Below are 17,807 nucleotides of genomic sequence, written 5' to 3'. Positions count from 1 at the left end.
GTTTCTGGATTTGAGAGGGTTTTGTCGGGATTTAAAAGACTTTCCAGGCAAAGACAGTGTGATCTCTGTTGAAAAAGTGTCTGCATTAAAAGGAACTCAGGGGGCTGAAGTGGCTTGGCTGAAATTGGACTCTCAACAGGAATATTTATTGCAGCCTGATTTAAAATAGTTACTGTACTATGGCTAAGGAGGAATATGACTCTGGAAACAAAGAAAGGACTTTGTTTATTGGAGCTATTTCTGTCACAGAGAGGGAATACCAGCTAGATTGATCATGAGTATTCTAAAAACAAAACAATAAACAGTACAAAGTGCACAGAAATAAAATAGTACTTGAAAATGTACTGCCTTTAATTGAACTGTTCATCTCTGTGTTGTGGTGACTTGCAAATTACAGTTAAAGATAGGCTGACATTCCATTTTCAGTACTAAGTCAACAGATCCTTCACTTTCACTAAATTGTTTTCAAGAACTCTAGAGGAAATATGACCCAAAGGAATACAGTTATAGAGGAGAGAACATGCCAAGGCCAGGAAAAAAACCATTTAATTAAACCTCTTTTTCTAAACTGACCTTCCTTTCTCTTGGCAAATGATAATAGGAAAATGTCTTCAAAGGAATACAAGCAAAACAATTAAGAAAGTTCACAAATGCCCAAGAGACAGGTGCTGTCTGTTCTTTAGCCATGCACAGGCTACTGTGGATTGTGTCCATCCTCAGTATCTGAAAGGCTCTTCCTCATTATCAGGTAAAGATGAAGAACCCCAACCCAGGGATGGAAGAAGCCTTATATGAGAGGAGTTTTCTGTCAAGTTCAAGGTGAAAATGAGCAGTCGCTGCTATTAGCTTGATCATTCAGTACAATCTTGAGTAATACACAGTTCTACCCATGTGCCCACAGCAGATGTTGCAAATAGAAACTGATATGAAAATAATGAATTTTAATATTGCTTACATCCTGTTTAGATAACTTTTAAGACAGTTTGTTGCTGTCCAAAGACTTCCATTTAGCATACGTTATGGGGTTAAGCTAGGTGATGTAGGAGTTGAGTTATATCACCACCTTTCCCATAGCATTCATACACATTCCTACAGATGTGCTCTTGAAGAAGATATTTTTCTGTTAGAACTGACAAAGGAGAGTGAATAAAGCTGTGGTACAGATGCTACAACCCTATGATGGCAAAATGGAACTTAATTCTGGCAGAACTCAGATTTTATTTTTATTTATTTTTTTTTTTAATAAGAAAGACTCTATGTCATTATACAAAAAAAAAAAAGAAAGGAAGAAAGTACAAAGATTTTTGTATAACTGGTAAATACAGTAATGCAGGCAGCACTATCTACCTTGTCTAAAACAATCTGTTAATCTTTTGTTCTCAAGTGCATCCTTCCTTGGTTCCTGCTCAGAACCTCCCTTCTGGAGCCCTGAGGCTCAGTCACATTTTTACCACCATTTTGACCCTTGAGATTTCTTATTACAGCTGTTGCCTTGCTAGATAAGGCAGAACTCTTGCCCAAGTCCACAATATTGTTCAGTGTTTGTTTTTTTTAAATTTGAAGGGACTCTTCTGGGAAGCAGAAAGAACAACTTTGGAAGCTTAAAGTACGGACCAAATCTGATCAAAGCTTCCCACTTGGCAGCAACAAGTGCTACCACTGTGGCATTGTAAGCTGTCTTTCTGCAGCATCTCTTTGAACGCAGCTGAACACAGAGTTTGGGAATAATGAAAAGAATATTTTTGTTACTGAAACTGTAGTGCTGCAATACTGGCCAAGGTCATGTTGTAACTCCAGTTGCTCTATCATAAAGTTCTGTCTTTCAGCAGTCTATAATCAGTCGATAAAGACGTGGGATAAGCGCAGAATCTTACTTTAACAATCAATTTTTTTTGGTAGACAGCCATGGTCACAAGCAGTCAAGCCACAACAGTTTTGGGTTTAGTTTTGCCTAGATGGGCAAAGAGAAACAGCTGTTGGTAGTTATACAGCTGTAATCTGAATAGTGAATAGAATAAGCAGAGCTCTGGGGAACTTCTGGAAGTGAATCTGAAAGTTTGGGTCAGTTAGGGAAGCCAATAGCTGGAGATTAGAAGAACAGTTTGTTTAGATTAATTTAGTTTCCTGAGTTGGTGCTTTCTTATAGAATAGTGCAATGAGGAGTTGCTTCTGCTGAGAATGTGGGTTTGGACAGCCTTGGTCATCCCCCTAAAATGTGCTATGTCAGGCTTCTAGCACTAGTATTTGGAGAAAGTTGGAAGTTTAGAACTGCAGTTTTAGGTGAACTAGAGAGGGCACATTTTCAAGGGCAGCCAGGCGCATGGACACTGCCAGATTCTAAAACACACACCAAAAGCGATGGCCAGATAGGCACAGTGTTAAAAGTTACTGTTCAATGCTGCTGAGCATTTCTTTAGAATATGGAATAAAAATCTCCTTATTCACTGAAGAACTGCTGCAAAGAGATATACAGAGAGTCTGGAAATCCCTTGACAAACATTTACACAGGAGGTGATGATAAACAAACAGGACCTAATACCTACCACACTGCTTTTATAGGACATGTTTTATTAACAGCTTTGTATTTTTGCTCTGCTGTCAGGAGAATCCTTTATCCCCAAACCTCTCATTGCAGGCTTACTGTAAAATGTAGCTCTCTATTTTTAATCAGAGTATAGGGAATGAAGTGAAACATATATCCAAAAGCTTTAGCAGGTAATACTCAGCATCTCCAAAGGCACATTTATTGAATTCTTCAATTTGACTGTGAGCTCATGCTTAAATGACTGTCTTTGTTTTGCTGTTGATGTATCATGATATTATTCTCATACGCTGATGCAGGTTTATTCATTGTCTGCCAAGAGCAGTATTTTGTAGCCCTTTCACACAGGGAGGAAAGGCAATTTTTTTTCTAGTTATACCTCTCAGATAAGCCAAAAGATAATGTATTATTTGGGAACATGGTGCAACTGATTCTGCTCTCAAAGTGCCAGCTGATAACACTGTTACTGACTGTGCATATGCCTCTGTGCTCATGAATGTCTTGTTACTGCACCACACAATTGGGAATGTTTAAATAGGGCCTGATTTTCAGATAGGAAACACTCAATGCTTTCTGAAACTCAGAGTTTAATGTATCTGAAAAAAGAGACAGCTAAAATAAACAAGATGTTTCTGAAAGCACATCTCATTCTTTTAGAACAAAGTTAAAAAATATTCAGACTTCACCAAAAATTTTAAGACTCATTTTGAAGGCTGCTCTGCCTGGGTAAATATGCTAGTAAGATAATGAGAACGATTGGTATGTATTTCTTTTCAAACTATAGTTTGGCTTATGGAGACATGTAGACATAAAACTTATCATGAGTAGGTCAGGTTTCCAAGGCTTTAAGAACCTTTCTTAGATGCAAGCTATAGTTTAAGTAGGAGCATATGCTTCAATATCATTTGTTTGTTAAATGAAGAGACCTAGAAATGTGAACCTTAAACTTGGGTTAACTCCTGGGATCCATTTAAGCTTATTTTTGCAAAAGCTGTCAGCACAGCTGGCCTCTGCAATCTTGTGAGATAGTTGAGTGATATTGATGCCTTAAACGGGAGATGGAAATGGAGCCTTTTTCAGGAGCACATGTTTAGTTTTGATAATATCTTAGTATATGTTTTGGCAACAATTTCCAAGTGTTGTATAAGCCACACATATTTCTGGAATAAATCAGCTGGTAGTTATCTCTGAGGACACATCTTCATCTTTTCTCAAAAAGAGTGACAGATTATATTTACATTAAGATGAATTTTAACTTAAAAAGAAAAGCAGATCAGATGCTATTGCTGTGAGGAGAGGTGGAAGCTTATGGAAATTCCAGTTATTATGGAAACAAAAATTGATTTTTCAGAAGACTATTGCTACTACTGTTTAAAAAGTGCCATAGTTCTATTCCCTGATACTCTGTTGATACACGAGGAGTCTTGGTCACTATTATAAGAACTTCAAAATGCAAATTACAGAGTGTGTAATAAAACATTGAAACGTAGTATACTATATAGAGAACAATTTAAAATAAGAGGGCTGTACAGATCTTGAATACTGTCTTTCACCTTGACTAATGCTGTAATGCATTATGGTAGAGTAAATGGTAAATATATTAGTGTCAGTTATTTGTAATTTATGTTATTTTTACATGTTTTCAACTTAATGGACGAAAGGTTTATGCATGTTTTAAAATGAAAACCTGGATCAGTTTGTCTGTAACATATAAACTTAATCACTTCTATGTAGGATAAGACTGCTGATAGGAATGGTAGCCTATTCTATACAGCTAGGTTGCACACAAATTAAAATGTACATGAATAAGATTCGATTCATCCAAATAGTTTCAGAAATCGTGTGCTCCTTATTCTGAATGCCTTCTGTTCAGTGAAATACATTACCTGCTGGATAATAATTTTATGGTTAAGTGGTTGATTGGCAAAAAAAAGCAGCACACTCAGATTTTGAGTGTTATTCACTTGATCACAGTATTCTTGATTGCTCTTGTCTCCTGAGAAGATTTACCTTTACAGGAACTCATAGGATATGTAGGGAAATCCAGTGTGGTCGCTGCCCTTAAAACAGCCATTCATGTCTTTTTCATCTCCTGTAAGTACTTAATTTTGATAATGTGCATGACTAGAGTTGTTTAGATTAACTGATTGAGTGTTATGCTTTGGATTTGAACAACAGTGGCAAAGGTGGTTCCCTAAAGCGTTGGGAAGTCATATAGAAGTGGTCTACACTGTAAATCCACATCAACTGAACACTTGAGGGCTAGTGTGGTACCTCTCTGCCTCTTCTTACATGGTTGCAGCATTTCACTGGCTTCATCCCTTTTTTTCTGTAACTGGTGACATGCCAACCCATTCCAATGAGTCTCTTTACAGACAATCATGTAATCTTTGTGCTCATTATACAGTTTCCGCTGGCTTTTTGAACCCTCCAAACTAGCATGAAAAATACAATCTCTCTCTTCTAATTTTATATAAAAAAATGTGGAGATAGATGTAGTGCAGAATTGCTGTTCAGGCACCATTGCAAGCATATTGGGGGACTGTGCCCCAAGCAAGGTGGTGGAATTTGGAGTAGCCCCATAGCTCTTTCAGCAAACCCAGGTCTGCTATAACCTATACAGGTATCAACCGGCATGAATTACCACCACCTTTAAACACAATTACTTAGCAAAATTGCTTAAGGCTAAAATGACAAATGCTGGTAACTAAGCAGAAATTCCACACTGAGGTGTAATGAATTATAAAGACAGTTAAATATACTCGCTAGAAAGATAAATCAGAGCCTCAAGATACATTTGTAATTACAGATGTTGATTTAAAGTTTTATCTCATTTTGACCACACACTCCTAATTTATGAAGCTGTGTGTTCTGATGTCAGGAAAGCGAGTGTGAATTGTGAACCTAATAGCTTTATATTGGTAGTAAGAAAATCTATATCCCTGTTACAAAACCAAATCATTTGATTAGTAAATCTGCCTGGCAGATCTGCTGGGATTCAGAGGAGATTCCCAAAGAGGGAAACATTTCAGACCAATAATGATTGTCTACTTTCAGTATCTTTGGCAAAGACAGTTTTGTATGTGGGTAATGAAAGAAGCATATGCTTGCGTTGAAGGGTATAAATAGTTAATGAGAGTCACCTCCTCACTTGTGGTCTCGTGGGCCTTCCTGCCTCTGAGTAGTACTAAGTAGCAGAAGTGCCACTGTATCTGGTTAAATTGCTAGTGTTAGTGAAAGCACTTGGCAACTTTCATTGTAAAAATTACCTAGAAAGCTAGACCAGGACAGGCATCCAGTGACCAAAGTCCTTGGACTGGACACACAACTACTGGCCCACCTCCTTTTTCCCACACTATATTCTCGAAATTATTCCTTAATGTCCTGTGACAGTAATTCAAAGAGATTTAGTCCACAAGATCCAGTGAGAACATTCCTCCTCACCCACATTCCTGTTGCCATGTAGAGCAACGTCATTGCTGACCAACAGTGAAAAAGTGGCAAATCTCAGAAAGATGAGTGATAGTGGCAGAGTATATCCAAACTGTAATGAACTCGGTTGACGTTATGGGGCATAAGAGAGATGTCATGAAAAAGAACCAAACTGTCACAGAAATGGGAAGATGCCCCATTGCATGCAGGTGGCTGCATTTTACGTTTACACACTACACTTGTGTGCTAGTCCTTATTTTGTCTGCAAGCTTTTATCTATGCTGTTTGTTAAACTCCAGTTATCTTCAGCTGATATTTTATAGCAACCATCTGACACTAAGGGTTCTTAATCAGACACCATTCTGTAAACAAAGCAAGAATATGCTATATATATAGAGAAGATAAGGAATTCTGATACTCTTTATTCTAGCTTCCTATTTGCCTTTTTTTTCTTTTTTAAATCTCCCTTTTTATTCATTTCTGCCTGTGAATACAAGTGACTATGACATAATTTAAAAAATAATGTAGTGAAGGAGCATATATAAAACATGAGTAATAAATCAATGGCTGAATGACACACCAATGCAGCTAGATTTTCTAGTATATTCACATTATAATCATAAATACATTATTTATTATATGTTTGTGTAATGAATACACATTTTGGATGAGGGCAATATATGCTTGTATAGATCTTTCTTCAACAGTGAGGAGGACACTACTAACATTTATTCAGAGTCTTTAAAAGGAACAGTAGTGAAACAAACTCTAAGGAAATAAGGATGGATCTACCTGTAGGTCCAAACCCACAACGATCTTTGAAAGAACCTGTTCCTTGTAGTCTGAAACTGCTACCTCTCTTTGGTAGCCAAATACTTCCTTTGTGGTTGCACAACTCTATTAAAAAGCATATAAGTAAGCCTTAGAAAGATGTAGGAACTCAGTGATAGATCCATAGTGATTGCATTCTATTTTGATGGTTGATATTGTAAAGAGAATACTAACCTGATCTGAAGCCACGTGAGCATCGGTGTTGTGCCTCCACCAAACACCCAGACTGTGAAAAACACAACAAGCAGTGCTGTGGTAAACATCATTTGTTTGGGCTGGGATTCTGTCTCTCGAATAGCCAATGCAAACGCTATTGCACCACGTAAACCTGAAAAAACAGACAAGAATGATGAACTTAATGTGATGGAGAAACAGAATTTTACTCTTTTCAGCCCAAAACAAATTTCAAGGGCAATGGAAATTTTCAGACCATGATCATACTTATAAAATGCTGAATTGTGCTAATTGAAAGGATGGTTTTTAATGGAAGTATAAGCAACCATGCAAAAGTGGACAATGAAACTACTCTCATATTCACACACTTGTTTTGCATCCACTGAATCCTTTGTTTTGAATAATTGCAAATTAATTAGTAATCTGGACTCTATGCACGTTAGGAAAGAAATCTATTCCCTGTGTTGTTTTACTGACTTCAGTGGGACTGCTCCTGAAACTAGGTGCATGGGAGAAAGAGGGTTAGCATTAAAATCTGTACCCAAGTATGCTACCCATATCTTGCTTGAAACAATAGAAAATTTATTTTAAAAGTACTTAAAATCTTTCAGTGTGCTAAAAGCAGTCATAATAATTATGACTTAAAAACAATGAATAATTTTTAGAAGATTATTTGAAGTATCTAAAAAGGGGATGCAGAATGAATGTAGATTTTTAGCATTATAACAGTTGTAGAATTATACACCTAGAGAGACTGAGTAAACAAAAACTTTAAAATGTGGAGAAGACAGCTAAAAGTGAGTTTGAAAAAAAAGCCCCAGGGTAGTAATAAGCTAACTAAATAGGTCCTCACAGAGTGACACACGTTAAAAAAGAGGGAGGAAAAAAGCCAGCCCTCCAGCCCTCAGGATGTATAATACAAGTAATACTCTACATTTTCAAATGTTTTTTTATTTATCTATTTTAATTTACTTTATTGTTTTCTTCAAAAAAATCCCCAAAATAACTGTAGAGAGTAAGGCCATTACATGTATACAATACACACTGAATCCAAAAAGTATTTTGCAAGCATTGAGAGATGAAATCTAATAATTAAACCTCTTGTATGGCATTGATGGTATATGCAGAATCATTTAATCAACTGCTAAAAGGCAGCTATTTTTGGAGTAGAACTCTAAAGCTCTCTAACGTTACATAGCTAGACTGTGAATTGTTTGGTATAGAAGACAGACAGTTTATCCAGAGAACAAGACAAAGCCATTTCTGCCAGACTATAGTTACAGTAGCTGAAAATGGTTAGGGGCAGCAGGTTTAAAATCTTTGCTTTTATGAAAATAACACGGCAGTCAACAAGTGGGCTTGTCCTTGACTTTGCTTTTATGTAGAAGACATCTCTAAGGATGCGCATGCTTTCCTAGTTTCTTATGGGAAAAAAATGCCTGCTCATTTTGAACATATATCTGAGGAGGGAATGAACTGCTACTGAAAAGGTCTTTTTCCGGTGGTTATAGTGGTAATTCTAGATGACTAACCCAGATTAAATGCTTAAATTATTGGTGGCTACATTTTGGCGGAAAACAATGCTGCTTTCCACAGCTGCATCACAGTGGTATGTGCAATATTAAATCTCAAACAGCTCTTTAGGCAAGAAGGAATGTAAAAAAAAAAAGTTGTTAATTAATACATCACTAAGACTCTACTTCTTGAGTACTGGACTGTGCATTTTTCCTGTTCAGAGAAATAGTGAGTACCTTCACTGCGTTTTTCATTCATAAAAGGCTCAGTGTTGGTCTATAAGAGCTAATTTAGTTTCAACTAAAAGCCTGTCTAAAGTAAAATAAATAAAGAATTTGCTTCCAACTAAAGCAACGGGAAGCAGATGAATATAACCTAAAATGTAAAGACTTGATGAGAGCAAGGATCTTTATATACTTTCCAGGAACACATTCCAGATAACAACACAAATGAAGGAAGGCATTTTTAACAATCTCAGAAGATGGTAAGATGATGAACTAAACTGAAGATAAGGAAGGTCAGGGTTTCTGTCACACCTCAGGGAAAAATACCAACAAAGCACAATGGAACAGTTGGCTCCAGTGGACATTGGTATCTCAGCTACGCCTGCAAAAAGTGGAAGAAAAAGGCTCTGATGAACCTTTAGCAGAGATTGTCTCCCTTCATCTTTCAGAGATGCAGCACTGACAGCAGCTTCACATCTGTGCTGTGATCCATCCATCCTTTGGGCTCCATCACAGATTTCCTACCAGATTTTCCTGCTAGCTGAGCCTGCCTTTAGGAATCATCTTTTCAAGAGATATTCTGTCATGTGTCAGGGCCTTCAAAGAAAAGGATTTCAAGGGTTAAGCTTAAGTGGCCCACAGGATGGAAAAAGTGTTTTCTATCCTCCGCTCACACTCCACAAACACACCACTCTGAACCCATCCTTCTGAAGAGCCTTGGAGGGCAACAGTGTTTGTGGGTAGCGTGGAGACAATCTGCCAGGAAAGGAGACTTTCTGTATGCAGATCTGGTGTTTTGGTTTCAACCATAGGTCTCTAATCTTTTCTTCCTTGCTTTCTTTCCTCTTTAGCTGATCTCATATGTATCTTTTGGGAAAGTTCACTTTGACGCTTCCCACCACTGTGCATGTATTACTGTGCAGATGTAAATGCCTGTACACAGGCATTCTTTTTTTTTTTTTTTTTTGTTTTTCTTCTGCATTTGTGTTCCACCCTTTCAGACTCCACTGCTGCTGTAATGTCATATATTAAGAGCAACCACCCCTGTAGCACCATGTCCCAGAAGCCTCTCACTGGTTTATATGCTGTAGAGAAGAGAAAAACACAGTAAAAAGGAAGTAGAGATACTGGAAGAAGTGTGGAAGGTGCGGCACTGTACCTGTTTAAAAATCCCCTCCTGGTTATGTAGCAGTGATGCCCAAATATCAGACATGTTATTCCAATTAATAAGACCACCTGGATCTATTTAGTTTCTTTTCCTTTTAATTTTATTTCCAGCTAAAGGTATCATAGTGGAGTCTGAACTGACATGAGCCATTTTTCATGCAGCATAGACAGCTAATGTACAGTGGTAGCTCCCTTACAATTTGAGACATTAGAATATTTCTTTTTCACATGATCAGAGACTGCTGGCCTACCCACTTTGGCTGACATTGAACTTAATTTGAGAAGCTTGGACTTCTATAAAGACTAATCCAGTTCTAATTTACAATGGAATATTATCAAGAATCATGATTAAACATAGTTGTAAAAGTGAATCCACCCTCTGTAATGTGGTGTTAGAGGAGTGGCAGAAGCAGATGAATGTAATAAATCAAAATGCTACATAATCCACTTAAAAGCCTAACTTTTCCATGTTTTCTCAAATGTATTAATACTCCTCAAAAAGCAGAATTTAATTACTTTGGTAGAATTCTTTGCAGAGTAAGGTATACTCAAATGCTAATTGACAATGTACTTGCCTGACCTTAATTGCTTTTTTCAGACTTCGATGTTTATGGTGATTAAGGCAGCAAAACTCAGCAAATAAAGCGGTAAATATTTGGTGCATATGGCAGTGATAAAATGGAAAACAAAAGTAACCCCAAATTTGTTGTTTTCTACATCTTAGTGTGTGGTGCTGTGGAGAGGGAAGCCCGTTTTCCCCATGTGTGATTAGAACCGTATGTTGTACCAGAATATTGCTGCAGATCTCATGTAGGCAATAAGTGTCTTCCTCCAAACTCAAAATGTAATGCCTTGTTTACTCATATCAGAAATGTGTCTTTCTTCTGGCAGTCACTGTCTTCTCTGTTTATCACTATGTACAGGATGATCAATTTATAGTAAATAAGAATGTTATTGGTAACTGAGCACAAATCTTAGTGCAAATTAAAAAGCACAATTCCACGGAAGATTCACAAATCCAATGTGTTCTGGGAAACGTAAAGCTGCGGGCAGCATGGTGTGCAGTCAGTCTTTATTGCTCTACTTGCAGATGATGCCGTTGACTTTTTTATCACGTTGCAAAGACATTTTTCTCTGCAAAATACAGTTTTCCTTTGAAAAGAGTTAAATGTTACTTTTCTGAGTATTTTAACATTCACATTTTAGAAACTTTCAATACTACTACTTTTAGTTCTCAGCTACCAGATTGTACTGGAAAGCTAATGTGTGAGAGCGAGTTCTCAAGTTCATTTGTTGGCTGCAGGCTACTTTCTGCTCCTAGTTCTCTGAAGAATAAAAATTGACTGGAGAAAATAAGGACAGAGAAGTTGACGAATAAGATATGTTTTTAGAAAATTTTTAGTTGTATACTTCATCTGATGAAAAATAAAAACAAAATTGAGGCCCAGAAACTAGGTAACTAATGATATGAAGCTATTTATCATGCTGTTTTCTAGTTGGCCATCTGCTAACTCTACTGGTCGTCTATGTATATGTCTTACCCAGGCAACAATTGTAGGCGAGCAGGCAGTCTGAAAGCCAGTTCCTAATACATGTATGTTACCATCTTCCACTATGGTCCAGCTGGTATTAACTGACAATTTCAGTGGCTGCTTTAAGCATAAAGATTTGAATAGATATAGAAATGAACAACTGTGTTCTCTAGAGAGATGGAATTATATAGGCATAAATGAGGCACCCTGATGTGGAGAACTCCTGACGAGAAAGCCTGAGATGTGGTGCATTGTATTTTACTTGTTATCTCTCTAAATAGATCAGTGTACATCATGGCTGTCAATCTACCTTTTATCTATAAAAATTTGTAACAGGGTTTTGTATAAAAAGCAAGGAAAGGAAGAAAAAAGTGCTGAATTTCTAATTTTAGAAAATTATTTTATCAATGGCACTGGGGATTCTGTGTTTCTGTCTTTTACTGAACAAATATTCTTAGCATATGGGTGAGTTTTTACTAACTAGCATTAGAAAGTAAAGTGGAAGTACTTCTAGCTTGTGGAAGTCCAAAAACGTAGAATCTAGCTGAGATTTTAACAGTTCAAGGGATGATGTGCAGATCAGAATAGAACACGGCTCCCTCTTCAGGCTGGAGTACATATGAAAAGGTCTGTGGAATTAAAGTCTCCTGGTCTCAGGTTTCAAAGTAAAACTGTTCCTGAAGTTAGAAGAATTGCCAAAGACTGTCTGATTTGAGTATCAAGACTAGCATCTTCAAGGCTGGATATTTATTTGCTGGTATGTAAGCATCCTATTAGGTGCACTACAGGTACCTCTAAAGCAACACAACATAAAAACATAGTATTCCCAAATTGTCCTGGATGTTGGACAATGAGTTGAAAAACTGGCTTCCTGGCTGGTAGGTTTCCAAAACAAGCTAATTAAAATAGGTCCAGAGCACAATAAAATTGTTGAGGATACATCCATTTGCTTCAGTAGCTTTGAAAATGCTATCTTGAGTTTTAAGATAATGACTTCATGATAGATGACTTTGTCAGTTGTTAAATGTGGACAGCAAAAATACTAAAATAGCACTCACCTGAAAACATCATCATATGCTGAAAGTTCCTGGGAATCTTTTGTTTTCGACCCAAATTCAAAATGAAAGAAAGTGGATATATGTTGCAAGCTCTTGCTGCAAAAACTGCCACCTAAGATGTAAGTAGCTGAGGAAAATCGTGGAGGAAATACTGAAAAAAACAGAGTTAACTTAAACCCAATATTTCTCCAAAGTTTTAAAAGTGTAATTAAAATGAATATGAGATTATCTTCCTTCATATTCTGCATATCAGATCCTTCTTGCTCCAATTTCATTATGCAGTGCAGTGGAGATTGTCTTCCCCAGACATCCTGGTTTTATATTCATTGTCATATATCCTGCTTCAATCACTCTGCTTTTACTCATCACATTTGTATCACATGTGCCTTCATCTTCAGGCCTTCAGTAAAATGCCTGTCATCAGTTGCAGAGATGGTATAATCTCCTTGAGCAGCAATTTGCAAAGAATAAGTGTGCTTTTGGACATGATTACTTTCTTATTTCCTGACAATTCATATTGTCTATATCCAACATTCTTTGCTTTTTTCCTCCCTTTTTCTTTGGAGATTTTTCAAAAGGAGTTCATTATTACTCCTTTGTGAAACGATCACAAAAGTTACCTGAATTAGAAGCATGGGGCTATTTCAGATTTAAAAGGACAATCAGAGCTCCTTCTACATGCGTTTAGCAGGTTTCGTCCTCCCCTTGTCTTTGTGGCCCTTAGGGCTCAGTTGTGGCACTCTGAGTCTGAGCCACGCTGTGGCCTGTAGAACACATGACGTACTCAAGCGGCAATGCCTGGATGTATCGTATCTGCTGGCCCAAGAGCTGCTCAAAGCTCCTGTGTGCTTGGGAGAACACATCTGAGCAGTGGTTGCCCCTGTGCCCTGTGCTCAGCCACCACGCAGCCCCGTGGCTGTCTGCCAGCTCATAGCGAGAGCTGGGGCACAGCTGAGAAACCTGGGAACTGTGGCTTCTCTGCCCTGCACCTCCCTTCCCTGGCTGGGGATGTGGGGGACACTGCTGCACTCGCCTCGTGGTGAGGGGTGCAATGGGCTTTTGGGGCTTCTCTGTCACATAACCCAACCTTGTAGCCAGGGGATACGTGATGTTGTTCTTCTTATTCATTTGGAAATTACAAATAAAAATTACTACGAGTAAACAGTATGATCCCAACTTTCAAAGCTATTACAGATCATCAAAAAGTGATAAGCAAACGGCTGCTGCTCTGAGCCGAGAAAGTCATTGGGTGAATTGTCAGCATGAAAAAAAATCAATACCACTGTACAAATAAGCAACAGATTTGTTGAGAAACCATGGCAGAATTAAAGATACAGACTTTCTTACCAGTGTCTTAGGCACATGGTGATGTAAATAATTCCATGTACACTAGAGATATCAAATACAAAAAAGGAAAGATTTGAGCAATGCAGAACTGTGTGCTTTTAAGGGACTTTATATCATTTAAGTAGCTTTGGGGAAGTTCTGCTTATGACACATATTTGTCTGGAGGCAGATTCACAGTTGGTAGATCTGCACGGGCTCTGGACAGGCAAAAAGATTTTTTGTGCCTCCAGCTGCCCCTACAGGTGTGTCCCAACACACATCCCCATTTCCCACCCCACTTGTGAACCAGTGGCAAAAGGTCCTCAGTAGGTTTAAACCTATCTGCCTTGTGGCAGATCTGCAAAACAGCAACTGTCACAAGACCATGTGCTCACCTGCATTGAGCCGGTTATTGGGATATACATAATAAACATGATTGGCTTTGGACTTGACAAAAACTTGAGTTTTAGTATTTAAATAACTGACTTGTTTGTTTGTTGACTTTTTTCACATAGAGCACACATTATTTTTATATATATAAAATATGTATATGCATGCACATAGAGATGTACTTCTTTAAAGGAAAGGATACAAATGCACCAAATATAAAAAGAGGATTGAAGATATGATTTTGAAACGTGAATAGCGCGAGTCCCATGTAACAGAAGATGACATTCTCAGCCAAAAAATTCATGAACTCGAACAACTTCAATGAGAGAGAAACAACATAATTATGACTCATGTCTATAAGTGACTGCTGTTTGTCAAAAGACTCCCTTGGAATACAGAACTGTTTAGAGGAAAGAAACAGAAATCACACCTATTTCAAGGGCGGATTTTAAAACCATTCAATTTGCTATATAGTGTGCGTGGTGTCTTTTAGCTTTAAAGAAATCATAGTTGCATGTTTGTGTGATTTGTGTGTGGAAACTTGACAATGACAACTGATAACTTACTTGCTGTTTATGTATTTTAAAGAAGCTTCAATGCAAACTGCAAGGAAGCTGAGGGAATTTAACTTCCCTCATGTTTACACAGGTGAACCTGGGAAGTGGCTCAGATCCTGATTACACACATGGTTATGCATAACACAGAGCTGGGTATGGGCACACTAATTCTAAGAGAGGGAAAAAAAAATCCTAAAAGGACTTCTAAGAATCTGTGCCTTCAAAATATAACATGATCTTTTATTACCGCGAATACTATCCTGCAGATTAAAACTTATTGCACTGTATGGACATCACTATCAACTACTCATTTCAAACTAAACTATTTAAGATATCATTTAAACATATTATAAAATAACCCTAATATATATGCTTATGGTAGTATTTCTTCTGTGAGAAAAAGCAAAGCCAAAATATTCATTTGCCTTGAGGGGATGGTCTTGATTGCATTTGCAGCTGATTATATAAAAAACTAATAAAATAAATTTTTGTATTTATGCACATCTGGAAAAAATTAATCATTGCTGCTGAGTAACTACAGAGGAGACAAAAAGAGGTCTGTCTCTTCACTTCTGAAGTCACTTCTGGGCTCAGGAGACTACACTAATAAATCCTAATACAGAATTAGGGCTGAAGTTTGTCAATCTGTCTACAACCGGTCATATGTCACTATATGGAATGTTACTATGGAGACATTTTATTCATCCTCAATGGGCTTATGTATTTTCTGTAATATGTTTGTGCTTCTAAAAATAAATATCCAGTAACAGTCACTAAGATCTAACAAAGGAAAAATGAGAGCTGTCAGAACCATTATTTAAAACAAATTTCAGAGGCAAAATGGCATAAACCCCAGTAGTATTTGGGAAGATATTTCAGATCTCATGGCAGCCCTATCAGTTATCCCAAACACACATTCCATAGCCCCCATTTTATGCTGCAATGCTGAACAATGTGAAAATAAAACACAAGAAATATTTGCAAGTTAGTAGGCTTAAATTATTTAAATTAAATTTAAATGAGAGAAACCAGTTGCCAAAAAAACCTCAAAGTATTGGAATCTTGTGACCCACACAAATTATTATGGTAAATCTTCACATTTCTATTTTGGGACTTACATATATAAAAAGATATATATTTGTGTGTACATAAAAAATCTTTTGGGGAAGGGTACTGCTATGAGGAGCCATAACTGCACACTTCTGTTGTTGGCATAAGATAGAGACACTCCAGAGGTTTAAAACTGAATGATATTTCACTCTTAATTTACAAAATCTTATTCAAGGCTTAAAGAAACGTAAAGTCGATCTACTATTGATGTGCTTTGGAAATACAGTTTCCAAAATTAAAGTTTCTTTCTCGTATTTTCCAAACTTTTGTTGACATACATTTTTTTCAAGGAAAACAGGTTTTGCTATATTGTTGCTTTTGCTGTATGCTCTTTCTCAATAACATCCCATAGTACATTTAAGCTTTTACTCTTGCTTGAAGTGCTTTCCTGAAATTACTGCTCACTCCTTGTCTCCCAGCAATCTGGTCAAGACGCAGTCTTTATGGATTTCTTGTAAATTCAGTTTAGTGCATCTTTTACATTTCCCTACAAGTTTACCTCAATTTCTGGCTACATGCACCCTGTTGCTTCCTACTTTACTGCAGCTTCAAACCTCCAGAGTAATTTCAGTAAGTGACTCTTAAAAAGGAAAATCTGTAATTTTGACTGTGTGCTTCCAATCAACAGGAATAATATATCTTTCCTTTGCTCACTGGGCCAATGTTTCCTGTGCCACCAGCACAGGCCTATTAGTTTTTTTAGCCTGTATTTACAGTGAATTTAACACTTTTTAGCCAGATACATGCAACACTCTAATCTGTTGCAGTTCATGAATCGTACTGCTGGACATGAACTGGTTTATTTGCAGGAGCAGAGCACTGCTTACTTGCTGGAAGATTAAATCTAGACTAGTTTCCTTTCTTTGTATAGCAAAAATCCAGGTGCTATTTCAATAGCTAATTTAGAGTAGGCTCATTTCTATTGCAGGCACTGCCATGATAGGGGCTTTTATGAAAGATTCAGCTCCTTGGAATGGTAAAACTAGCTTGTTAGCTTCATTCAGAGACTTCTCTATTCACTATATAGTTTGCTGTCTCTTTTTAAAAATATATCCCACATATGACACATCCGTTAATGGAATGCAATCGATACAAATTTCTCACCTTGAGTTAACAACAACAACTTTAAAAATATTGACTGCTTCAGAACTAGTTATTGTCACAAAAGAAGTGATATCTGAATGCCTTTTCCTGGAACACAATGCTTGTAGATATAATGTGAAACTTATCCACCGTCCTCCAGACTTCACTTTTATTCCTGTGTTTAGCAGAGTGCTTTATTTAGTGTTTCTTCAGCTTCTGTGTTTTGTTGAACAGCAATACGGAGCCGATGGAGACGCTCCATTAAGCACTTAATGGTCAGTACCATGCAGTATAAATCCCCTCAGAACAACACAATTTATTCTAAAGAGAACTTCAGAAAACCATGTTAAGAAACATCTTCCATAGAAGCATTTTCCCAAGTTGTCATGACTTACACACAAACGCTTGTCAGTATTTTAAAGATGAGATATGAAGACCTTTTGATAAGAAGCAGAAGAACAGGAGGAATAGGTTTTCATCTGGAATTTACAATTTTCTGAGAGCGCCATGGAGTTCCTAAAAGAGTTGCACGATGCACATTAGCCTCTGAAAAAACATCCTTTTTTGTCTGAGTGGCCATAAGCCAGGTTCATGGTCTGCTTAAATGACACTCAAAAATTTCCCTTATTTTGAATGTGTGTAGTTGCAAGTAGGATTACTTGCATTTTAAAAAAAAAGGGATTAGAATTTTATGTGTCAAGTACTTGGAAGTATTTTGTCAATAACCATAAATTCCCTTTCCTTACCTCCCACACAGACAATTCACCTCTTTCTACTCTAAATGAAATTGGCACTAAACTGCTCATCTGCTGCCATTAGTTTCCCCAAGGCTACAAGAAAATTATACTAGAAACCATTTTAATATA

The 17,807-nt window shown here is 37.2% G+C and overlaps 1 protein-coding gene across 1 annotated transcript in view; it reads right to left on the bottom strand.

The window, feature by feature from the left end:
• SLC9A9 (solute carrier family 9 member A9) overlaps positions 1 to 17,807 on the bottom strand; it is a 190,938-nt gene that overhangs the window by 75,357 nt on the left and 97,774 nt on the right. Inside the window, exons 10-12 of the mRNA XM_013368144.3 lie at positions 14,394 to 14,507; positions 12,476 to 12,587; positions 6,980 to 7,133 (exon numbers count right to left, since the gene is read on the bottom strand). Coding sequence (XP_013223598.2) covers positions 6,980 to 7,133; positions 12,476 to 12,587; positions 14,394 to 14,507 — 380 coding nt within the window. The remainder of the gene's footprint in view (positions 1 to 6,979; positions 7,134 to 12,475; positions 12,588 to 14,393; positions 14,508 to 17,807) is intronic.

The sequence above is a fragment of the Columba livia genome, chromosome 9 (assembly GCF_036013475.1).
Source record: "Columba livia isolate bColLiv1 breed racing homer chromosome 9, bColLiv1.pat.W.v2, whole genome shotgun sequence".
Taxonomy (NCBI): Eukaryota; Metazoa; Chordata; class Aves; order Columbiformes; family Columbidae; genus Columba; species Columba livia.
This window is presented reverse-complemented; position numbering and strand designations above follow the sequence as displayed.